Below are 17,434 nucleotides of genomic sequence, written 5' to 3'. Positions count from 1 at the left end.
GCATTGGGGGCTGTAATATTAGCTGAGCTCTCTCGAAAAGAACAAAGCTGACCTTGATAGTGGAATGCATGATTAAAAGATAGTAAACGGCCCATCCTCATACTTTGTGAACAAAATCTACCCAACATAAATACTTGAAAAATTTCATTTCACAAGATATGCCAACCTCAAAGCACACCCTGATGCCCATAGTCAAGAGCAAACATTTTGCAGGTTAAAAATTCTCTTTCATGGGGCTGGCCCAGTGGCGTAGTGGTTAAGTTCACGTGCCCCACTTCAGTGGCTCGGGGTTCTCAGGTTTGGATCCTGGGAACAGACCTACACACTGCACATCAAACCATACTGTGGCAGCATCCCACATACAAAAAATAGAGGAAAATTGGCACAGATGTTAGCTCATGGCCAATCTTCCTCACACACACACACAAAATCTTACAAAGTGAAGGGCAGCTGGGAACCCCTGCCACAAGTTCTAGTCATTACTCACGAAAACACACAGAAATCCACAGGTCAGCGAGGTAAAAGTTTGGGCCAGGCTGATATTCACACACTTCTGAGTAACAGCATGCTTTCTGCCTGGAGAAATGCACAATCACTGATTTTTATCTACTGATACAATTGAAAGGACTAAAGGATTAAAAGACACACCCTGTTCTTCTTGATTAGATTTACAGTCAACTTTGTGTAGGATTTTTTTTTATTGCGGTAACATTGGTTTATAACATATAAATTTCAGGTATACATCATTCTATTTCCATTCCTGTGTGGATTACATCATGTTCACCACCCAAAGACTAATTACGATTCAAGTGTAGGATTATTGATAAACCAAATACACCCTGTTTACCCTAATCCCACTTTCTTGATATTTCCTAAATATCCAGAAAGATACAAGTATTTGGAAATTTCAGTAGAGTGGTTCCACTGCCTAGGAAAGTCTAAATTGTTGCATCTTTTTACAGGGCAATTATCATTCATTGAATAAATATTTCTTGAGTGCCTACTGTATACCAGGCACTATTCTAAATGCCAGGAATGTAAAAGAAACAACACTATGTACAGAAAAGTCAAATAAGGAAGAAAGCTCAAGCAAACAGCAAATGCCAGAAGAAAAGTAAATGGAAATGGGATAATGAATGATGGATGGTAGTTGAACACAGGCACTCTTTGAGGAGTTAATGTTCCAGCTGAGACCCGGACAAGGCTGATCAAACTTTGTGCTTGACATAACTTAGGCTGGATTGACTAGGACAGCTAGCCCCTGAATTTTATGCAAACTTCTAGCACTGTAACTTGTTTGCTCCACATCAGGCCCAGATCCCCGCCACTCCCTCATGTGCCTATCAACAAAGGAACATGTCCTGCCTCACCTTTCCTATTATTGCAATGTTTAATGCAGTTTGTTGAGTTTCAAGACACACCCCACCCCCACCATCCTCTACCCTCTGCCCCCTCTACCCAACCCCCCCCACCATCTCCTACTTCCGACCACTGCCACCATCCCCCACCCACACCCACACAGGAGTTTTTAGCATGCCCCTTCCTCTCTCTGCAGCCACCAGCTGCTGCATATTGAAGCTTTGTTCCTCAACTTCCCTGAGACGTTTCTGGCTAACACTTTGCACAACTTCCTGTTGCAGTAGTCCCCCTTAATAAAGTCTTTCCTTACTAACTTTCAAAGTGGCTTTTTTAAAAAAATTTTACAACCTGAATTACAAGAGCCAAGTATGGGAAGACGTGGGAGAAGAAGCTTCAGGAGAAAAATGTCAGAAATGCTGTACAAAGCCCTTAAGGCATGAATGAGCTTGGGGAGTTTGAAGAATAGAGAATCCCTCTAGGCGGTGAGCTGAAATCCACTCTGCAGAGCCTATCATGCAACTTCTTCCCAGCTCTGCCTTCAGCTACTGTCCAGTGGTAGCTTGAAATTGACTGTAGTAAGAGAATCTACACCACAGAAATCAGCCAATGCTACAAATCAGACCTTTTACTAGCTTCCCACCAAACCATTGCTTCTAATCCTTGGTTCCTTCATCTCTATTATGGGTATAATAATGGCACCTAACTCATAGGTTGAAACAATTTCTTGGCTCATACCAGGAATATTTAGTCAGCTCCTGTTTGGGTTTAGCAGTATGTTAAGCCATAGTGAGCAAAAACTGACAAATCCTTGTTCTCTTAGACTTGTAGTTTACAGGGCAAAGTGGGCTTTCATCAAATAATTGCCAAAGTCCTGGATCTCAGTGCAGTTGTAGGTGAGTACCATCAATAAATGAAGGAGACCTCCAAACCAAGAACCCTACCCTGGGGTGAGCATCAGAGGAGGTTACCACAGCAGGTGTTCTTGAAGCAAAAATCTAGAAGCTGTAGAGAGACTATCATTAGTGTTCCCAAAATGGGATGCAGAGAGCATTTTAAAGACTACATATTTTTATATGTATGAGGAAATATATCACCAGCAAGAAACAACTTTGCTCAGGATTGGGCTGAGGGCTGAGTTAAATATGCGAGCTGATTAAGAGTTGTTTTCAAGTCCATGAGTATTGGTAACAATCATGAAGACAATCAGGAATGACTGATATTTGAGAAACCGCCTCCTAGAAAAATGAGTGGTGCTTGGTGAAGGGTGACTGTCACTGCTGTTGGATCTTGATCCTGGACTGAGAGCTTCAACTCTGGGACAGAACAGAGGCAGGAGAGAGGAAAAGGCATATGCTTATCCTCACTCAGATAATTAGCAAACCAGTACTTTACTACCTTCTGCTGCAGATTGGAATGAAGAGAACAATTTGACTAATGAAGAGCTTTGGAGATAAGGCCCCCAGGGCCAGAAAAAAATGTAAATATGTCAGCCTGTCCCCTATCAACATCTCACCCCTGCCAGACCAGAAAGAAGACACTTTGTTCCTTTTTAGAGAATGGGTCTTGTCCAGAAACTCCGCACTGGACTGTCTCCTTGAAATTCACAAGGGTCAGTTTGTCTTCAAAATCCACATCCTAGGGAGAAACTCAGTTCCTGTGATCTTTTGTGGAGCCATCTGGAGATATAATCTCTTGTGAGTTCAGGAGGAAAAGGGGCAATTTATTAATATTATTATTATTAAGCCCACCTGGTGGTAGTCCTAGATTAATTAAGTAGGACGTCTAAACCAATGGTTCTCAAAATGTTGTCCCCAGACCAGCAGCCAGGCCTGGGTTCATAGGTGTGCAACCTGGACGGTGGCAGAGGTTGCCACTCTTGGTTTCATGCTCTGCTGTCACTGTCTTAAAATTTTTGAACAAGGGGTCCCACATTTTCATTTTGCACTGGGACCCAAAAATTAGGCAGCCAACCCTGCCAGCAGTAGCATTACTTGGGAAGTTATTTGAAATGCACTTTCTGAGGCTGCCCTGGTGGCACAGTGGTTAAGTGTGCACGTTCCACTTCGGTGGCCTGAGGTTCACAGTTCAGATCCCCGGTGTGGACATGGCACTGCTTGGTAAGCCATGCTATAGTAGGCGTCCCACATATAAAGTAGAGGAAGATGGGTACGGATGTTAGCTCGGGGCCAGTCTTCCTCACCAAAAAAAAAAGAGGAGGAATGGCAGCAGATGTTAGCTGAGGGCTAATCTTCCTCAAAAAAACAAAAAGAAAGAAAGAAATGCACTTTCTCAGGGCTCATCTAGACACGCCGAATCAGAGACTCTGGAGTGGCATCCAGCAAAGAAACACAGGTGGTCTCAGGTGACTCTGATGCATGGTCAAGATTACAAATGGCTGTCTAAAGACACCCCCGAGTTTTCATTAACTGTTTGGCATATTTCCAAGTCTCCTGGCACTAGATTTGCAATTGCTCCTGGCTCTGCTGACCCCTTTCTTTCACCCTAAAATTGCAGGGACCTAGTCCCTACTCAAAGGACTCAATACGTTCTAAAATTTTCTAAGGATTCCAGGCTATTCTGATGCACCAGGAACGGTAGGAAGGGACCTGTGCTGCTGAATCCTTACAGTGCTGGTTTTAGATCTCATCCTTTAATGGAGACACTGAGATTCAAGGGAAGGAGGTCAGGCTCCCCAGTCAACTCTCTCCTTGATGTGATGAAGGGTCCCAGCAGAATTTTCAAAATGGTCCTCCTTCCTCACAACTCACAGGCATTGTCCCATGAATGTTCCCTTTCTCTTCTCCCTCCTCCTCCTCCTTTATCTTCCTGCCATTCTTTCCTACCCCCATCAACATGCACCTCTCTAAGGAAGGAATCATGTCAATACCTCTTCTCAAGTCCTAGTAAAGTAACAATATGGACAATGAATGCAAACTCTGCATTGTACTATTTTTTTTCCCTTTTCAAGTATTTTCCTGGGATGTTGGTACTCTGTTTTCATTCCCATTACACAGAGGAGAAGCAAAAGCTCAAGCAGTTCAAAGATTTCCCTCCTTGGCTATCCACAGGGTTTGAATCCAGCTGTGGCTGATTCTGTACCATGCTATAGAAATTTCTATAGCAGTGGTTCTCAAAGTGTGCTCCCCTCACCAGTACAGTATTAGCATTGCCTGGGTACTTATTAGAAGTGCAAATTTTGGGGCCTGACCTCAGACCTAGTCAGTCAGAAACTTTTGGGCGGGACCTGAGTTTTAACAAACCTTTTGGGTGATTTCTGACGCACACTAAAGTTTGAGAGCCCTAGTGCTACAGTAATTGCTGTCTTCCTCGAGACTAACCAACCCATCAGTCTCTGTCTCTGTTTTGTCCCCTGTTTTGTGGGGCATGGAGGCTGGGTGTTGAAAGCTCTGTAATTCTCATTATCTTTTTAACTCCTGACCGTGGAGGTTTATTGTGGATGGTTCCTACCCCTTCATTCCTAAGAACAATTGATAAACACTTAAACACTTAGAGACCCACCTAGTCAATCCATTCTGGTCTCTTTGCAAGGGTCCAAGGATCAGCCTTCCAGGATCCCAAAGTAGACTGAAGGGACAAGTTGGTAAGTATCTAAGACTTGCACATGCAGTGGATTCTTCCAGGAGACAACATTCACCCTGAGTAATTTCTGAGCTGGACTTGGATGTAATCCTACCAAGAACAAGAAGAGGTAAGGTCTGAGTCTCCATGAATGGTATTAAATTGTCCCTGATCTTCAGGATTCCCTGGCTGAGGGAAAAAGATGAGACAGAAGTGAGTTCCCTAAGAACATCCGTAAAATATGAGAAATGAGGGGTGGCTGATTTCTCAAAGCACCATGAAGGACAGGAGCATGAGTAAAACAAATGTCTTCAACATTTTTTAGTAATTAATTAATTTTTCAATCATAGTAAAATATACATAACAAGATTTACCATTTTAACCATTTTTAAGTGTATAGTTCAGTGGCATTGACTACATTTCCAGTGTCGTGTGACCATCACCATTATCCATCTCCAGGACTCCTTTTTTTTTAAAGTTCTTTTTTTTTTCCTTTTTCTCCCCAAAGCCCCCTGGTACATAGTTGTATATTCTTAGTTGTGGGTCTTTCTAGTTGTGGCATGTGGGATGCCACCTCAGTGTGGCTCGATGAGCGGTGCCATGTCTGCGCCCAGGATCGAACCGACGAAACACTGGGCTGCCTGCAGCGGAGAGCGCGAACTTAACCACTCGGCCACGGGGGATGGCCCCTCCAGGACTCTTTTGATCTTGCAAAACTGAAACTCTCACCCCATTAAACGTTAACTCTCCATTCCACCTCTCCCAGCCCCTGTGACCACTCTTCTGCTTTCTCTTCTATGAAGTCGACTTCTCTAGGGACTTCATATAAACAGATCATATAGTATTTCTCTTTTTGTGACCAGCTTATTTCTCTTCGCATGATGTCCTCAAGGTTCATCCATGTTGTAGCATGTGTCAGAATTTCCTTCCTTTTAAGGCTGAGTAATATTTAATATTTCATTGTATGTATAGTCCACCTTTTGCTTATCCATTCATCTGTCAATGGACACTTGATTGTTTTCACCTTTTGGCTATTGTGACTAATGCTGCTATGAACATGAGTGTACAGATATCTCTTTGAGATCCTGCTTTCAATTCTTTTAGGTATACACCCAGAAGTAGAATTGCTGGATCATTTGGTGACTCTATTTTTAATTTTTTGAGAAACCTTTCAACATTTAACACAGAAAAATTGTAAAGTCTCTTTCTTGCATCTTTAAATTTTCCAAATGGGGGCCGGCCCGGTGGCACAGTGGTTAACTGCGCATGTTCCGCTTCTCGGTGGCCTGGGGTTCGCTGGTTCGGATCCTGGGTGCGGAATGGCACCACCTGGCAAAAGCCATGCTGTGGCAGGCGTCCCATATATAAAGTAGAGGAAGATGGGCATGGATGTTAGGTCAGGAACAATCTTCCTCAGCAGAAAGAGGAAGATTGGCAGCAGTTAGCTCAGGGCTAATCTTTCTCAAAAAAAAAAAATTTCCAAATGTATACCCTCCATTCACGTTTCTAGAATAGTAACTGTTGAAACAGAAAACAGCCTGTGTATCAGAAAATTGAGGGGAAAGGAACATCCTAAACCAAGCTCAATATTTTCTTTTCCATGTGGAGTACTACAACAACACTATATCGTTATTAATAAAAATAATAACAGCAGTAATTTTAACCAATATTTCTAGAGTATTCACTATGTCTCTAGCACTGAGACCTTTTCTTGTTTAATGCACGTAGGGTCTTATTCATTTGAAGGACACAAATGTCCTTTGAATTTTGCTCAATGTCTTTTCTCTCTCTTATGAATAGACTAATGCCCTTCTTCCCTTGCCTCATAAGCCATCACGAGTTCTGATCCTGTCAAGTGGCCTGAATGTTATCTCTGGCTGCTTCAACAGTTCTCTCCCTCACTCCAGCTAGTGTGAGGACAGAGGAAAAGATACTCATTCATCTCCTTTGCTCTCTCAAGACACCATGCATTCCATCCTCCTCCACTTCTGTTATGAATGTGTCCTTCCAAAACTCACATCCTGAGATAAATAGTTTAGTTTTGATTAGAGCAGGAAGTGACACAGTTTCTTCAATAATGCACTTACACACCAGCTCTTAGAATTATTCAGTCTTGAAGATTTCTTGCATCAACAATGATGTGGAGTGTTGGTTCATCACCCAATATGTAATTATTACAGGCGCCAGCTGATGGAGGAACTTCAATGCCAGAGTGAGGACTTGGGGGTTTAATGGGTAGAATGCCATTGAAATGTTCCACGCGGATGTGCCGGACCTTCACTGGCAAGTTTGGGAAGATTGCTCTTCAAGGATGCACAGGGTTAAATGCACTCAAGAGTGCTTGGAGGGTGGAGAATAATTACAAAACCATTGCCATTTGGACATATCCTAGAAAGTGGCTACCAAGGAAAAATTAGTCAAAGGAAATATGCTATAAAATGGATCTTTCTGAGTTTCTACATATGGTCCACATATCTGGCTCTATGCTTCCCAGCAGCAAAAGAAATGAAAGAAACGTGATCATAAGAGAAAATAAAACAGTTGTTCAGAAAAAAGCTTTAGCTACTCTTGTTTTAAGAACCAGAGAGGAATTTCCCCTTTGGGTGTGACATTTCTACAATAGACACAAAAAGGAGATTCATTCAACCATTTCTTATGATGTCCTTCACTGTAGGCTGATGACGAATGACAAATCTCAGTTGCTCAAAAACAATTCTAGTGGCTGAAGAAATTCCTCCAAAATAGATGGGCCCAAGAGAGTGGTTCGATGTAATTGTGAAATAGGGAATATTTAAAGAAATGGTTGAATGTTGTTATTTTTCACATTGAGGCAGTAGAGAATATGAGATAATTTCCAGTGATACCTGAAACTTACAATTACGAGCAGATTCAGATAGTATAAAGTTAACTACAGAGTTAAGCTTCTCTGAGAAAATGAAGTCATCTAACCAGGCTTGATGCTTTATGAAGAAACTATTAGAATTTAATCCTAGATTTAAAAATGGCATGCAGGCATAATAGCTCTTAAAAAAAAATTTGTGTTCATTTTTTAATTTCAGCATTAGAAAAATGTATGTTACATAGAAGTCACCCAAAAATTACTTGGGGAAGGAAGGAATGAGAAGAGGAACTGGAATAGAAGACTTATTTAAATATTACAGAACTGAAGGCATAGATGAAAGATTTCTGTCAAACAAGTGATATCTGTGTGTCTGTTTTATTGTCACTCACGTCTCTACTTTCCAGCAGACTCATCAACAACATGGAATCAGGAAACCAGACAAGTGTGCCAGAATTCCTCCTTCTTGGTCTCTCAGAAGATCCAGAACTACAGCCCCTTCTCTTTGGGCTGTTCCTGACCATGTACTTGGTCACTGTGCTTGGAAACGTGCTTATCATCCTAGCTGTCAGCTCTGCCTCTCACCTCCACACACCCATGTATTTCTTCCTCTCCCAACTCTCCTTGGTCGACATCTCTTTCACTTCCACTATAGTCCCCAAGATGCTGGTGAACATACAGACAGAGAACAAAGCCATCACCTACACAGGCTGCCTCACTCAGGTATATTTTTTTATGGTTTTTATATGTATGGACAATTTACTTCTGACCGTGATGGCTTATGACCGCTATGTGGCCATCTGCCACCCTCTGTATTACACAGTCATCATGAACCTTCCCCTCTGTGGCCTCCTGAATCTTCTCTCTTTGTTCATTAGCATTATGAATGCCTTGCTCCACACTCTGATGGTGTTCCATCTGTCCTTCTGCACAGACTTGAAAATTCCCCACTTCTTCTGCGAACTCGCTGAGATCCTCAAACTCGCCTGTTCTGATACTCTTATCAATAACATCCTGGTGTATTTAGTGACTAGCTTGTTGGGTGTTGGTCCCCTCTCAGGGATAATTTTCTCTTATACTCGAATTGTCTCCTCCATCCTGAGAATTCCATCAACTGGTGGAAAGTATAAAGCCTTTTCCACCTGTGGGTCTCATCTGTCTGTTGTTTCCTTGTTCTATGGGACTTGTGTTGGTGTCTACCTTAGTTCTGCAGCTAATTTCTCCTCCAGGAGGAGGGCAGTGGCCTCAGTGATGTACACTGTGGTCACTTCCATGATGAACCCCTTCATCTACAGCCTGAGGAACAGGGACATTAAGGGGGCCTTGAGGAAACTCATCTCTGGAACATTTTCCTTTTCATGGTTCTGTCATCTGCCTTGGGTATGGGCTTCTAGAATGACTCAAAGGGAATAAAATACTGAGTATGACAGAAATCCTGACTCTTCCATCATTCAATTCTCCTAGCAAAGTGGTTAATCACTTTTAAGTCAAATAAATTTGTATTAAATCCTTCTGTCCTGTGTTTTACTACCTATCATTTATCAATTAACTCTCTGAGTTTAGTTTGGCATCTGTAAGATGGGCAGAGTAACATTACACACTTAACAGCAATATTGGGAACACATCTCACATATTGGGATATAGAAGAAAATTTAATAAATTATGTATGTGCAGAAATTTGTCTTATTAAGCGCTAGTAAAATTAAATGAATAATTATTGGGCATTAAGAAAAGTCAGGTATATCACAATAAAGCTGGGCGAAAAATATTAATTATTGAGAGTGCAACCCATGTGTTAGTAAACTTGCAGTGAACACTCATTGACTTTCACATTAATATATTGATAAACCAATCTTCATTTTGCCCTCTCCCCTTCGACTCATCTTCATTTTCCTCTTTATTTTGTCCTCATTTCTGCTAGATTCTATACAGAGAAATATGTTTGAATAAAGTCAATCAAGATTTCTTATTTAATCCATGAGTTATACACAACCACATTTCTTAATGTCCAAATATATGGAGGATATTTGTTCATGATTTTGTTACTGGTTTCTAGTATCGTTGCATTGTGGCCAGAGAACACAATCTGCAAAATTTTAATTCTTTGACATTTATTAAGACTTGCCTTATGCAACACTTGTGTTCAAACTTAGTACATGGTCTGTTTGTGCTGAAAGATAAATGTGTGTTTCACAATAATTGAGCGCATTTTCTAAATGTGCCTAATAGGTCAAGTTTGTTAGTCATGTTCAAATCTTATTTTGACTGATATTTCTTTTTTACCTTCTTGTTTTATCAATCATGGAGTGATATATGTTAAAATTACCCAGTGTGATTTTGAATTTCTCTGTTTCTGCTTGTAGTTCAAGTGATGGGCTTTTGAGCACACATTCAGAATTTTTATACCTTCCTGATGCATTTAATCTTTTATCTTTATGAAACTGTCTTCGTTTTCACTGAGTGTGATTTTCCATTAAAGTCTACTTTGTCTGATAGTATGCACTGTAGTTACAAAAGCTCTTTCTGGGCCTCCCAGGTGATGGGAAACCTAGCTGCAATCCATACCATGATTGGTTTGCTTCCAGGTCTCCTCTATTCTTAAAAGACTTTCCTTTGGGGTGCTAGCTCAAAGAAGGGAGTCCCTGACTCTCACTCTTCACTCCTGAGCCTGCAGACACTTGAAGCTCACATTGGTCCCTCAGCTGCCTCTTCTAGTCTACCTCAGCGGAAAATAAAACCAGCCCTCATATTTGGCTCATGTCTCTGGAGCCCTATCCTCTTCTGGTCTCTGATAAATAAACAAAAAGCAATAGGAAATATTGGAGTATAGGAGGAAGCCATTTGGTTTAAAACTAATTTGGTCTGATCTTGTTTATTTCCCAAAGGACCTGATGTGGCCTGTTGAACATGTATTGTGCACTTCCTTTAAACATTTACTATGTCCCAAAGACAAGAATGATTCCCTTTAAGACGGGGATGTAGCTTCACCCCATATTGGCATTTTCTTAAGGATAAGTATCTCTTCTTGGTAACTAAGGATTAATTACTGACCTGCTGTGCTTACCTTGTGACCACTGACCTGCTGACCATCAACCTGCTATGCCAGCTAAGCATCTCATGACAGTAGTAAAAGAGATATTCCTGTCATACGTGATACATGCTCTTTGTTCCAAGACAGTATATAACCACTCTATACACCCTACTTCTTTGGTGCTCTTCCTTCAGGCAATAGTCCTCAAACCTTGCTCGTAATAAACTCTCCCAAGATTTTTTTTTTAAAGATTGGCACCTGAGCTAACATCTGTAGCCAATCTACTTCTTTTTTCTTTTTCCTCTTCTTCTTCTTCCCAAAGCCCCCCAGTACCTAGTTGTATACTCTAGTTGTAGGTTCTTCTGGTTGTGCTATGTGGGACACCACCTCAGCATGGCTTGATGAGCATTGCCATGTCTATGCTGAACTGGCAAAACCCTGGGCCACCAAAGTGGAGCACGTGAACTTAACCACTCAGCCATGGGGCTGTCCCCTCCCCAGTTTTGATTTACAGATTGATTATGGATTATTTGCATCAATATCTCCATGCAGTGATTTCTTTTCTTTTCTTGTCTCTCCCAGGTTTTTTTCCCCAGGTTTATTGATATCTAATTGACATATAACACTGTGTAAGTTTAAGGTGTACAATTTGTTGATCTGATACATTTATATATTGCAAAATGACCATCACCAGAGTGTTGGCTAACACCTTCATCACGTTACATAATCACCATTTCTTTTTTTGTGGTAAGAACATTTAAGATCTACTCTCTTAGCAACTTTCAAGTAAATAATACAGTATTATTAACTACAGTCACCATACTGTACATTAGATCCCCAGAACTTATTCATATTCTAACTGGAAGTTTGTACTCTCTGACCAACATCTCAATTTCCCCCACTCCCCAACCCCTAAAAACCACTATTCTACCCTCTCTTTCTATGGGTTCAGCCTTGTTAGATTCCAGTGCAGTGATTTCTTACTAGTATTTAGATCTTCGGTGCTTTTAAGATATATACACACATATATATTTTTTTCTGCTGAGGAAGATTAGCCCTGAGCTAACATCTGTGCTAATCTTCCTCCACTTTATATGTGGGTTACTGCCACAGCATGGCTGATGAGTGGTGTAGGTCTGTGCCCAGGATCCAAACCCTCAAACATAGGCTGCCAGAGTACAGTGTGCAAACTTAACCACTACACCATGGGGCTGGCCCCCCAAAGATATATTTTTTTTAATGAACACTACACGCAGACTTTTAGTTGTCTTCAGCTGTAGGCTTGGTCCAAATTTCCCAACCTACAATTACCAGCAGCAGAAGTCCTGAATACAAATCATTAAATGAAGGCTATCTTAGTTTTGAAGCTAAATTTCTGTACCAACTAAGCCGACTTCATGGAGGGAACAGTCTTTTCAAGCAGAAGTACCTATCTTCTGAGGTGTGTTCTCTGTGTTTTCTGAGAGCGTGGTGGGGAGAATGCTTGTATGAACCCAGGGCTGCTTTGTTGTCTCTGTGGTATAATAAAAAATATTTGGTCTTTGTCCCCAGTTCCTGGCACAGAATGCCAAAACTCTTGGAATCTCCTGAGTAATAAGAGTGTCTTTGGTATGCTAATGAGATAACTCTTGACTGAGTGGTTCCTGGATAGCCTCAGGGATGGTTCCAGAAAGACCAAACAGTGATTAGAGGGTTGGAAGTTTTAGCCTCAACCTCCGACCTCCCTGGAGAAGTGCTGGAGGTTGAACTAATTATCAATGACCAATGATTTAATCAATCATGCCTATGTAATGAAGCCTCCATAAAAACCTAAAAGGATGAGGTTTGGAGTGCTTCCTGCTTGGTGAACAAGAACGTGTCAATGTGCCAGGAGGGCGATGCACCCCATACTCCACGGGGTCAGAAGCTGCTGTGTTCAGGACCCTCTGACCCCACCGTATGTATCTCTTCACCTGGCTGTTCATTCATATTCTTTAATATCCTTTGAAGTAAAGCAGTAATCCAGTAAGTAACCTGTTTTCCTGAGTTCTGTGAACTACTCTAGCAAATTAATTGACCCTAAGGGAAGGGGTCAAGGGAACCTACTATTTATAGCCAAGTCAGAAGCACAAGTGACTTGCAATGGCATCTGCAGTGGGGAGAGGGGCAGTCTTGTGGGACTGAACCCTTAACCTGTGGGATCTGACCTTATGTCCAGGTAGATAGTGTCAGAATTGAGTTAAATTGTAGGACATCCCTCTGATGTCCAGAGAGTCTGAGAATTATTTAGTGTGAGGGAAATTCCCTTCCAAACACATACACATTTGGTGGCCAGAGGTATGAGAAGTGAAGTATTGAGTGTAGTGAGAGATTAAAGGAGAAACAGAGGAGAAAGTGAGTTTTTTTCTTTAGACCCACAAAGCCTAAAATATTTACTATATGATCCATATGGAAAAAGATTGCCCCCTGCTCTTTCCTGGTTCTCAGCTAAAGTCTGAGGGCTTTCCTTCTGAGTTTTTATAATTTTATTGACAAACTTTATATAAAAATCCTAAAAGGCTGAGCTGCTGTGTTTCAAGTAAAAGATAACGAACAGACAAATGAACAATGATAGGTAACTCCACGGGAAAATCAAGAGACACTTAAAAATCCTTAGATCCTGCTTGTTTTCTGCATCTCAGAAGGAATTCGGGTTTTCAGACATTGTTGCTCAGCATCTAAAGTCCTGGTTCTCAAAGGAGACGTGGGTAGCAATTTTTCCGCCCAACCCTCTGCAGCACCTCCATCCCCCCTGCCTACCCCCCACCCACACCCGTCGGCACTAATCACACTTGCAGCCTAACAACTCTTTGCTGTGGGAGGCTGTCCTGTGCATTGAGATGTTTAGCTGCAGCCCTGGCTTCCACCACTAGATCCCAGTAGCACCCCACCCAAACTGAGTTGTTACTCCCAAAACTATCTCCAAGTATTGCCAAATCATTCCCCATTAAGAATGACTGCTCAAAACATATATATTTTTTAAATGAAGACAAGTAAGGTATCTTAGAGTAAACTAGTCATTTATATGCATGGTTCAAATACTAATATATAAAGGAGAGAGACAATATTGAACTTTACCTGTGCTGCTGGAAAACCCCGACAGTTAATCCCCCCACTTCCCACCCTTTCACATTCTGGAAACCCCTTACTGCAATGAGCCTCAGAGCCTCCCTTCCTCATATGACTTGGATAAGACTCGCTGATGACCCCCCTGATTACCTTTGATAAGGCTAGACACACACTCTACAAATTCCCATTTATTTCCCCCGAAGGTTTCTAACTTTCTATACATGGTCTTAATTGTGTATTTACAGCTTTTCATTTCCCCCTTTGCCCATGTCTCTCTCTAGGGATATCCTAAGAAGCAGAGGACTCTACAAACTTCATAATCACTATTGTCACAGCAATGATGTGGGTGCCACACCACTTAATTTCCCAGTGCTTATACTTGCACTTGTTCCCATGCTATCACCAATGATAACTTGAGTAATTGTGATGCTACTATTTGCCATGCATTATCCACCCCAACTTCCCTCTCTGAGCTCCTCAAATATCTCAGACTCCTATTTTGAGAGTCCCTTTCTTGGGACCAATTCTAGTACCCTTTATTGTATCCATCAAGTCCAAAAAGGGTTCAGATGACACATTCAATTTAGAATAACTTGAGTAGAGTTTAACAAGGCAGTATTTTCAAAAGTATGGCCAGGGTTTAGGGAAATCAGAAAGAGTAGTGTAGGGGCCGGCCCAGTGGTACAGCGGTTAAGTTCCCACGTTTCACTTCAGCGGCCTGGGGTTCGCCAGTTCGGATCTCATGTGTGGACACGGCACCGCATGACAAGCTATGCTGTGGTAGGCATCCTACATATAAAGTAGAGGAGGATGGGCACAGATGTTAGCTCAGGGCCAGTCTTCCTCAGCAAAAAGAGGAGGATTGGTGGCTGATGTTAGCTCAGAGCTAATCTTCCTCAAAAACAAAAAAAAACAGTAGAGTAGTACTCTATGGTTATTAAGAGAAGGCTGCATTACAGGGGTAGACACCTTGGTTTGAGGGATGCAGTCAGTCCTCATGACCTGTAGGGTGGGTGACTGGGGGTTAAATATCTGAATCTCATTCTTCTTTCCTCTGATCTCTTGTTAATCCTCCCCCTTGGCCCAACCCAATAGGAAGCTAGAAGGCAATTTATTGGAGAGATGAAGGAGGCTAGGACCAGAGAGGTAACAGTGTAGATGGTGAGAAGTGGGCTGATTCTGGATATATTTTTAAAGTAGACCATCAATATTTGCTAAGGTATGGGGTGTGAGAGAAAGAAAGCAGTCAAGAATGTCTCCAAGGTTTTTTGACTTAAATTGGCAAGAGTTGCCATTTTCTGAGAGGAGGAAACTGAAGCCTAGGGGGTGGGAGTGAGAATGGAGCTGGGTTTTAATTTTTCATTGAACTATAATATATATTCAGAAAAGGAGGGGCCAGCCAGGTGGTGCAGCGGTTAAGTTTGCACGTTCCACTTTGGTGGCCCAGGGTTCACCGGTTCGGATGCCAGGTGCGGACATGGCACCGCTTGGCAAGCCATGCTGTGGTAGGCGTCCCACATATAAAGTAGAGGAAGATGGGCACGGATGTTAGCTCAGGGCCAGTCTTCCTCAGCAAAAAGAGGAGGATTGGCAGCAGATGTTAGCTCAGGGCTAATCTTAGTCCAACCAAAAAAAAAGAAAGAAAAGGATACATATAATTTGATGAGTTTTCACAAACTGGTCACACCCACATTATCAGCATCCATCTAGATCATCCAGGAAGTCTTCTTGCCCGCTGAGTAATGACCATCCCGATATCCAATAGTACTGATTATTTTGCCTGTTTTATACTTTGTGTATCAATGGAATTGTATGCTATGCCCTCACTCCTGTCTAGATTGTAATCAACTCACTAGGTTTGTGATATTCATCCAGAATGTACATATAGAGGCAGTTCATTCATTCTCAGTGTGTGAACATGCTACAATTTACTTATTCATTCCACTGTTAATGAATGGGTGCTTGGATAGTTTCCAAACTTTGGCTACTAATAATATTGCTTCAGTGAATATTTTTGAGGGGTGGAATTTCTGAGTTATAGGATGTGCATATGGGCAGCTGTAGTAGATTCTGCCAGTTTTCCAATGTAACTATACCAAATTACTCTCCCACCAGCATCTGTAAGTTCTGCTTCCTCCATATCCTCACTAACACTTGGTATTTTCAGTATTTCACTAAGCCATCTGTCCCAGTGGCATCTCATTGTGGTTTAAATGAGGATTTAATTAGCATTTCCCTAATGAAGTAGAGAACATTTTCGTATGTTTCTCGGCCATTTGGATATCCCGTTTTGTGATGTGTCCAGAGTTTTTGTGGGGGAGGTATTTTTAAATTGAGTTGTGTGTCTTTGTCTTATTGAGTGATAAAGTTCTTTACATATTCTAAACATGAATTATTTTCTAGATATATATGTGTTTCTTCCAGTTCATGAGTTGCCTTTTCACTATCAATGATGTCTTTTGACGAGCAGTTCTTAATTTTAATGGATTCCAGTTCATCAAATCTTTCTTCTCTTTTATCTCTAATTTAAGAAATCTCTCCTTACCGAAAGCCATGAAGTCATGTTCTTATCTATAGATTTTGTATTTTGCCTTTCACATTTAAATCTGCAATCATTCTGGAATGATTTTTGTATGTAGTATGAGATAGAGATCAATTTTAAGTTTTTCCATGTGAATATCCAACGGACTCAGCTTTATTGAAAAGACCAGGGGCCAGCCCTGTGGCACAGCGATCAAGTGTGCACATTCCGCTTTGGCGGCCTGGGGTTTGCCGCTTCGGATCCCGGGTGCAGACACAGCACAGTGTGGCAAGCCATGCTGTGGTAGGAGTCCCACACATAAAGTAGAGGAAGATGGGTACAATGTTAGCTCAGGGCCAGTCTTCCTCAGGAAAAAGAGGAGAATTGGCAGATGTTAGCTCAGGGCTAATCTTCCTGGGGGGAAAAAAAAAGAAAAGACTACCTTTGTCCCCCTGCAGTCATCCTGTCATACATTAGCTGGCCCCGTGTACGTGGTTCTGCCCTCTTGCATTGGTCAATTTTCTACTCTTGCCCCAATCCCAAAGGAGAGAAGTTTGATTCTACTTACATAAAATTCAACAAACAGGCAGCACTCTTCTAGGATATGTAGAGGAGGAAAACAAATCTTTCCTTCTATCCTTCTAAGTTCTTGACTGGGGCTCTGTAACAAAAGAGATTAACAAGAGAAAAGCATACAAATTTATTTAAGTTTTATGCAGCACTGGAGACTTTATGAGGAAACAAAGACAAAAACTTGTTAAACCTCAGCATTTTTATGCTAGGTTTGAAGAAGAGTGGAAAGTCATGGAAAAGGCGATAAGACAAAAGGATGTGAGCTAAGGATAGATAACTGAGGGAAATTTAGCAATCCTGTTTATTTGGATTCCTTCCCACGTCACTCTATCTTTGGAGATAAGAATACTCCTTTCCACTGGTGTAAGGAGGACACCTATCACTTAAGGGTCTCATGACCTGCTTCAGAGGACGGTTAGAGACTTCTTCCTGAACCTGCCATTCC

At 41.6% G+C, this 17,434-nt stretch overlaps 1 protein-coding gene across 1 annotated transcript; it reads left to right on the top strand.

The window, feature by feature from the left end:
- Positions 1 to 8,200: 8,200 nt before the first annotated feature.
- Positions 8,201 to 9,190, top strand: OR7G60 (olfactory receptor family 7 subfamily G member 60). The gene has a single exon (XM_001493926.7). It carries the CDS (start codon positions 8,201 to 8,203, stop codon positions 9,188 to 9,190), a length of 990 nt encoding a protein of 329 aa, XP_001493976.6.
- The last annotated feature ends 8,244 nt before the right edge of the window (positions 9,191 to 17,434 follow it).

Source organism: Equus caballus, chromosome 7, assembly GCF_041296265.1.
Source record: "Equus caballus isolate H_3958 breed thoroughbred chromosome 7, TB-T2T, whole genome shotgun sequence".
Classification (NCBI taxonomy): Eukaryota; Metazoa; Chordata; class Mammalia; order Perissodactyla; family Equidae; genus Equus; species Equus caballus.
Note: the sequence above shows the minus strand (reverse complement) of the source record. Positions and strands in the feature narration are given on the sequence as shown.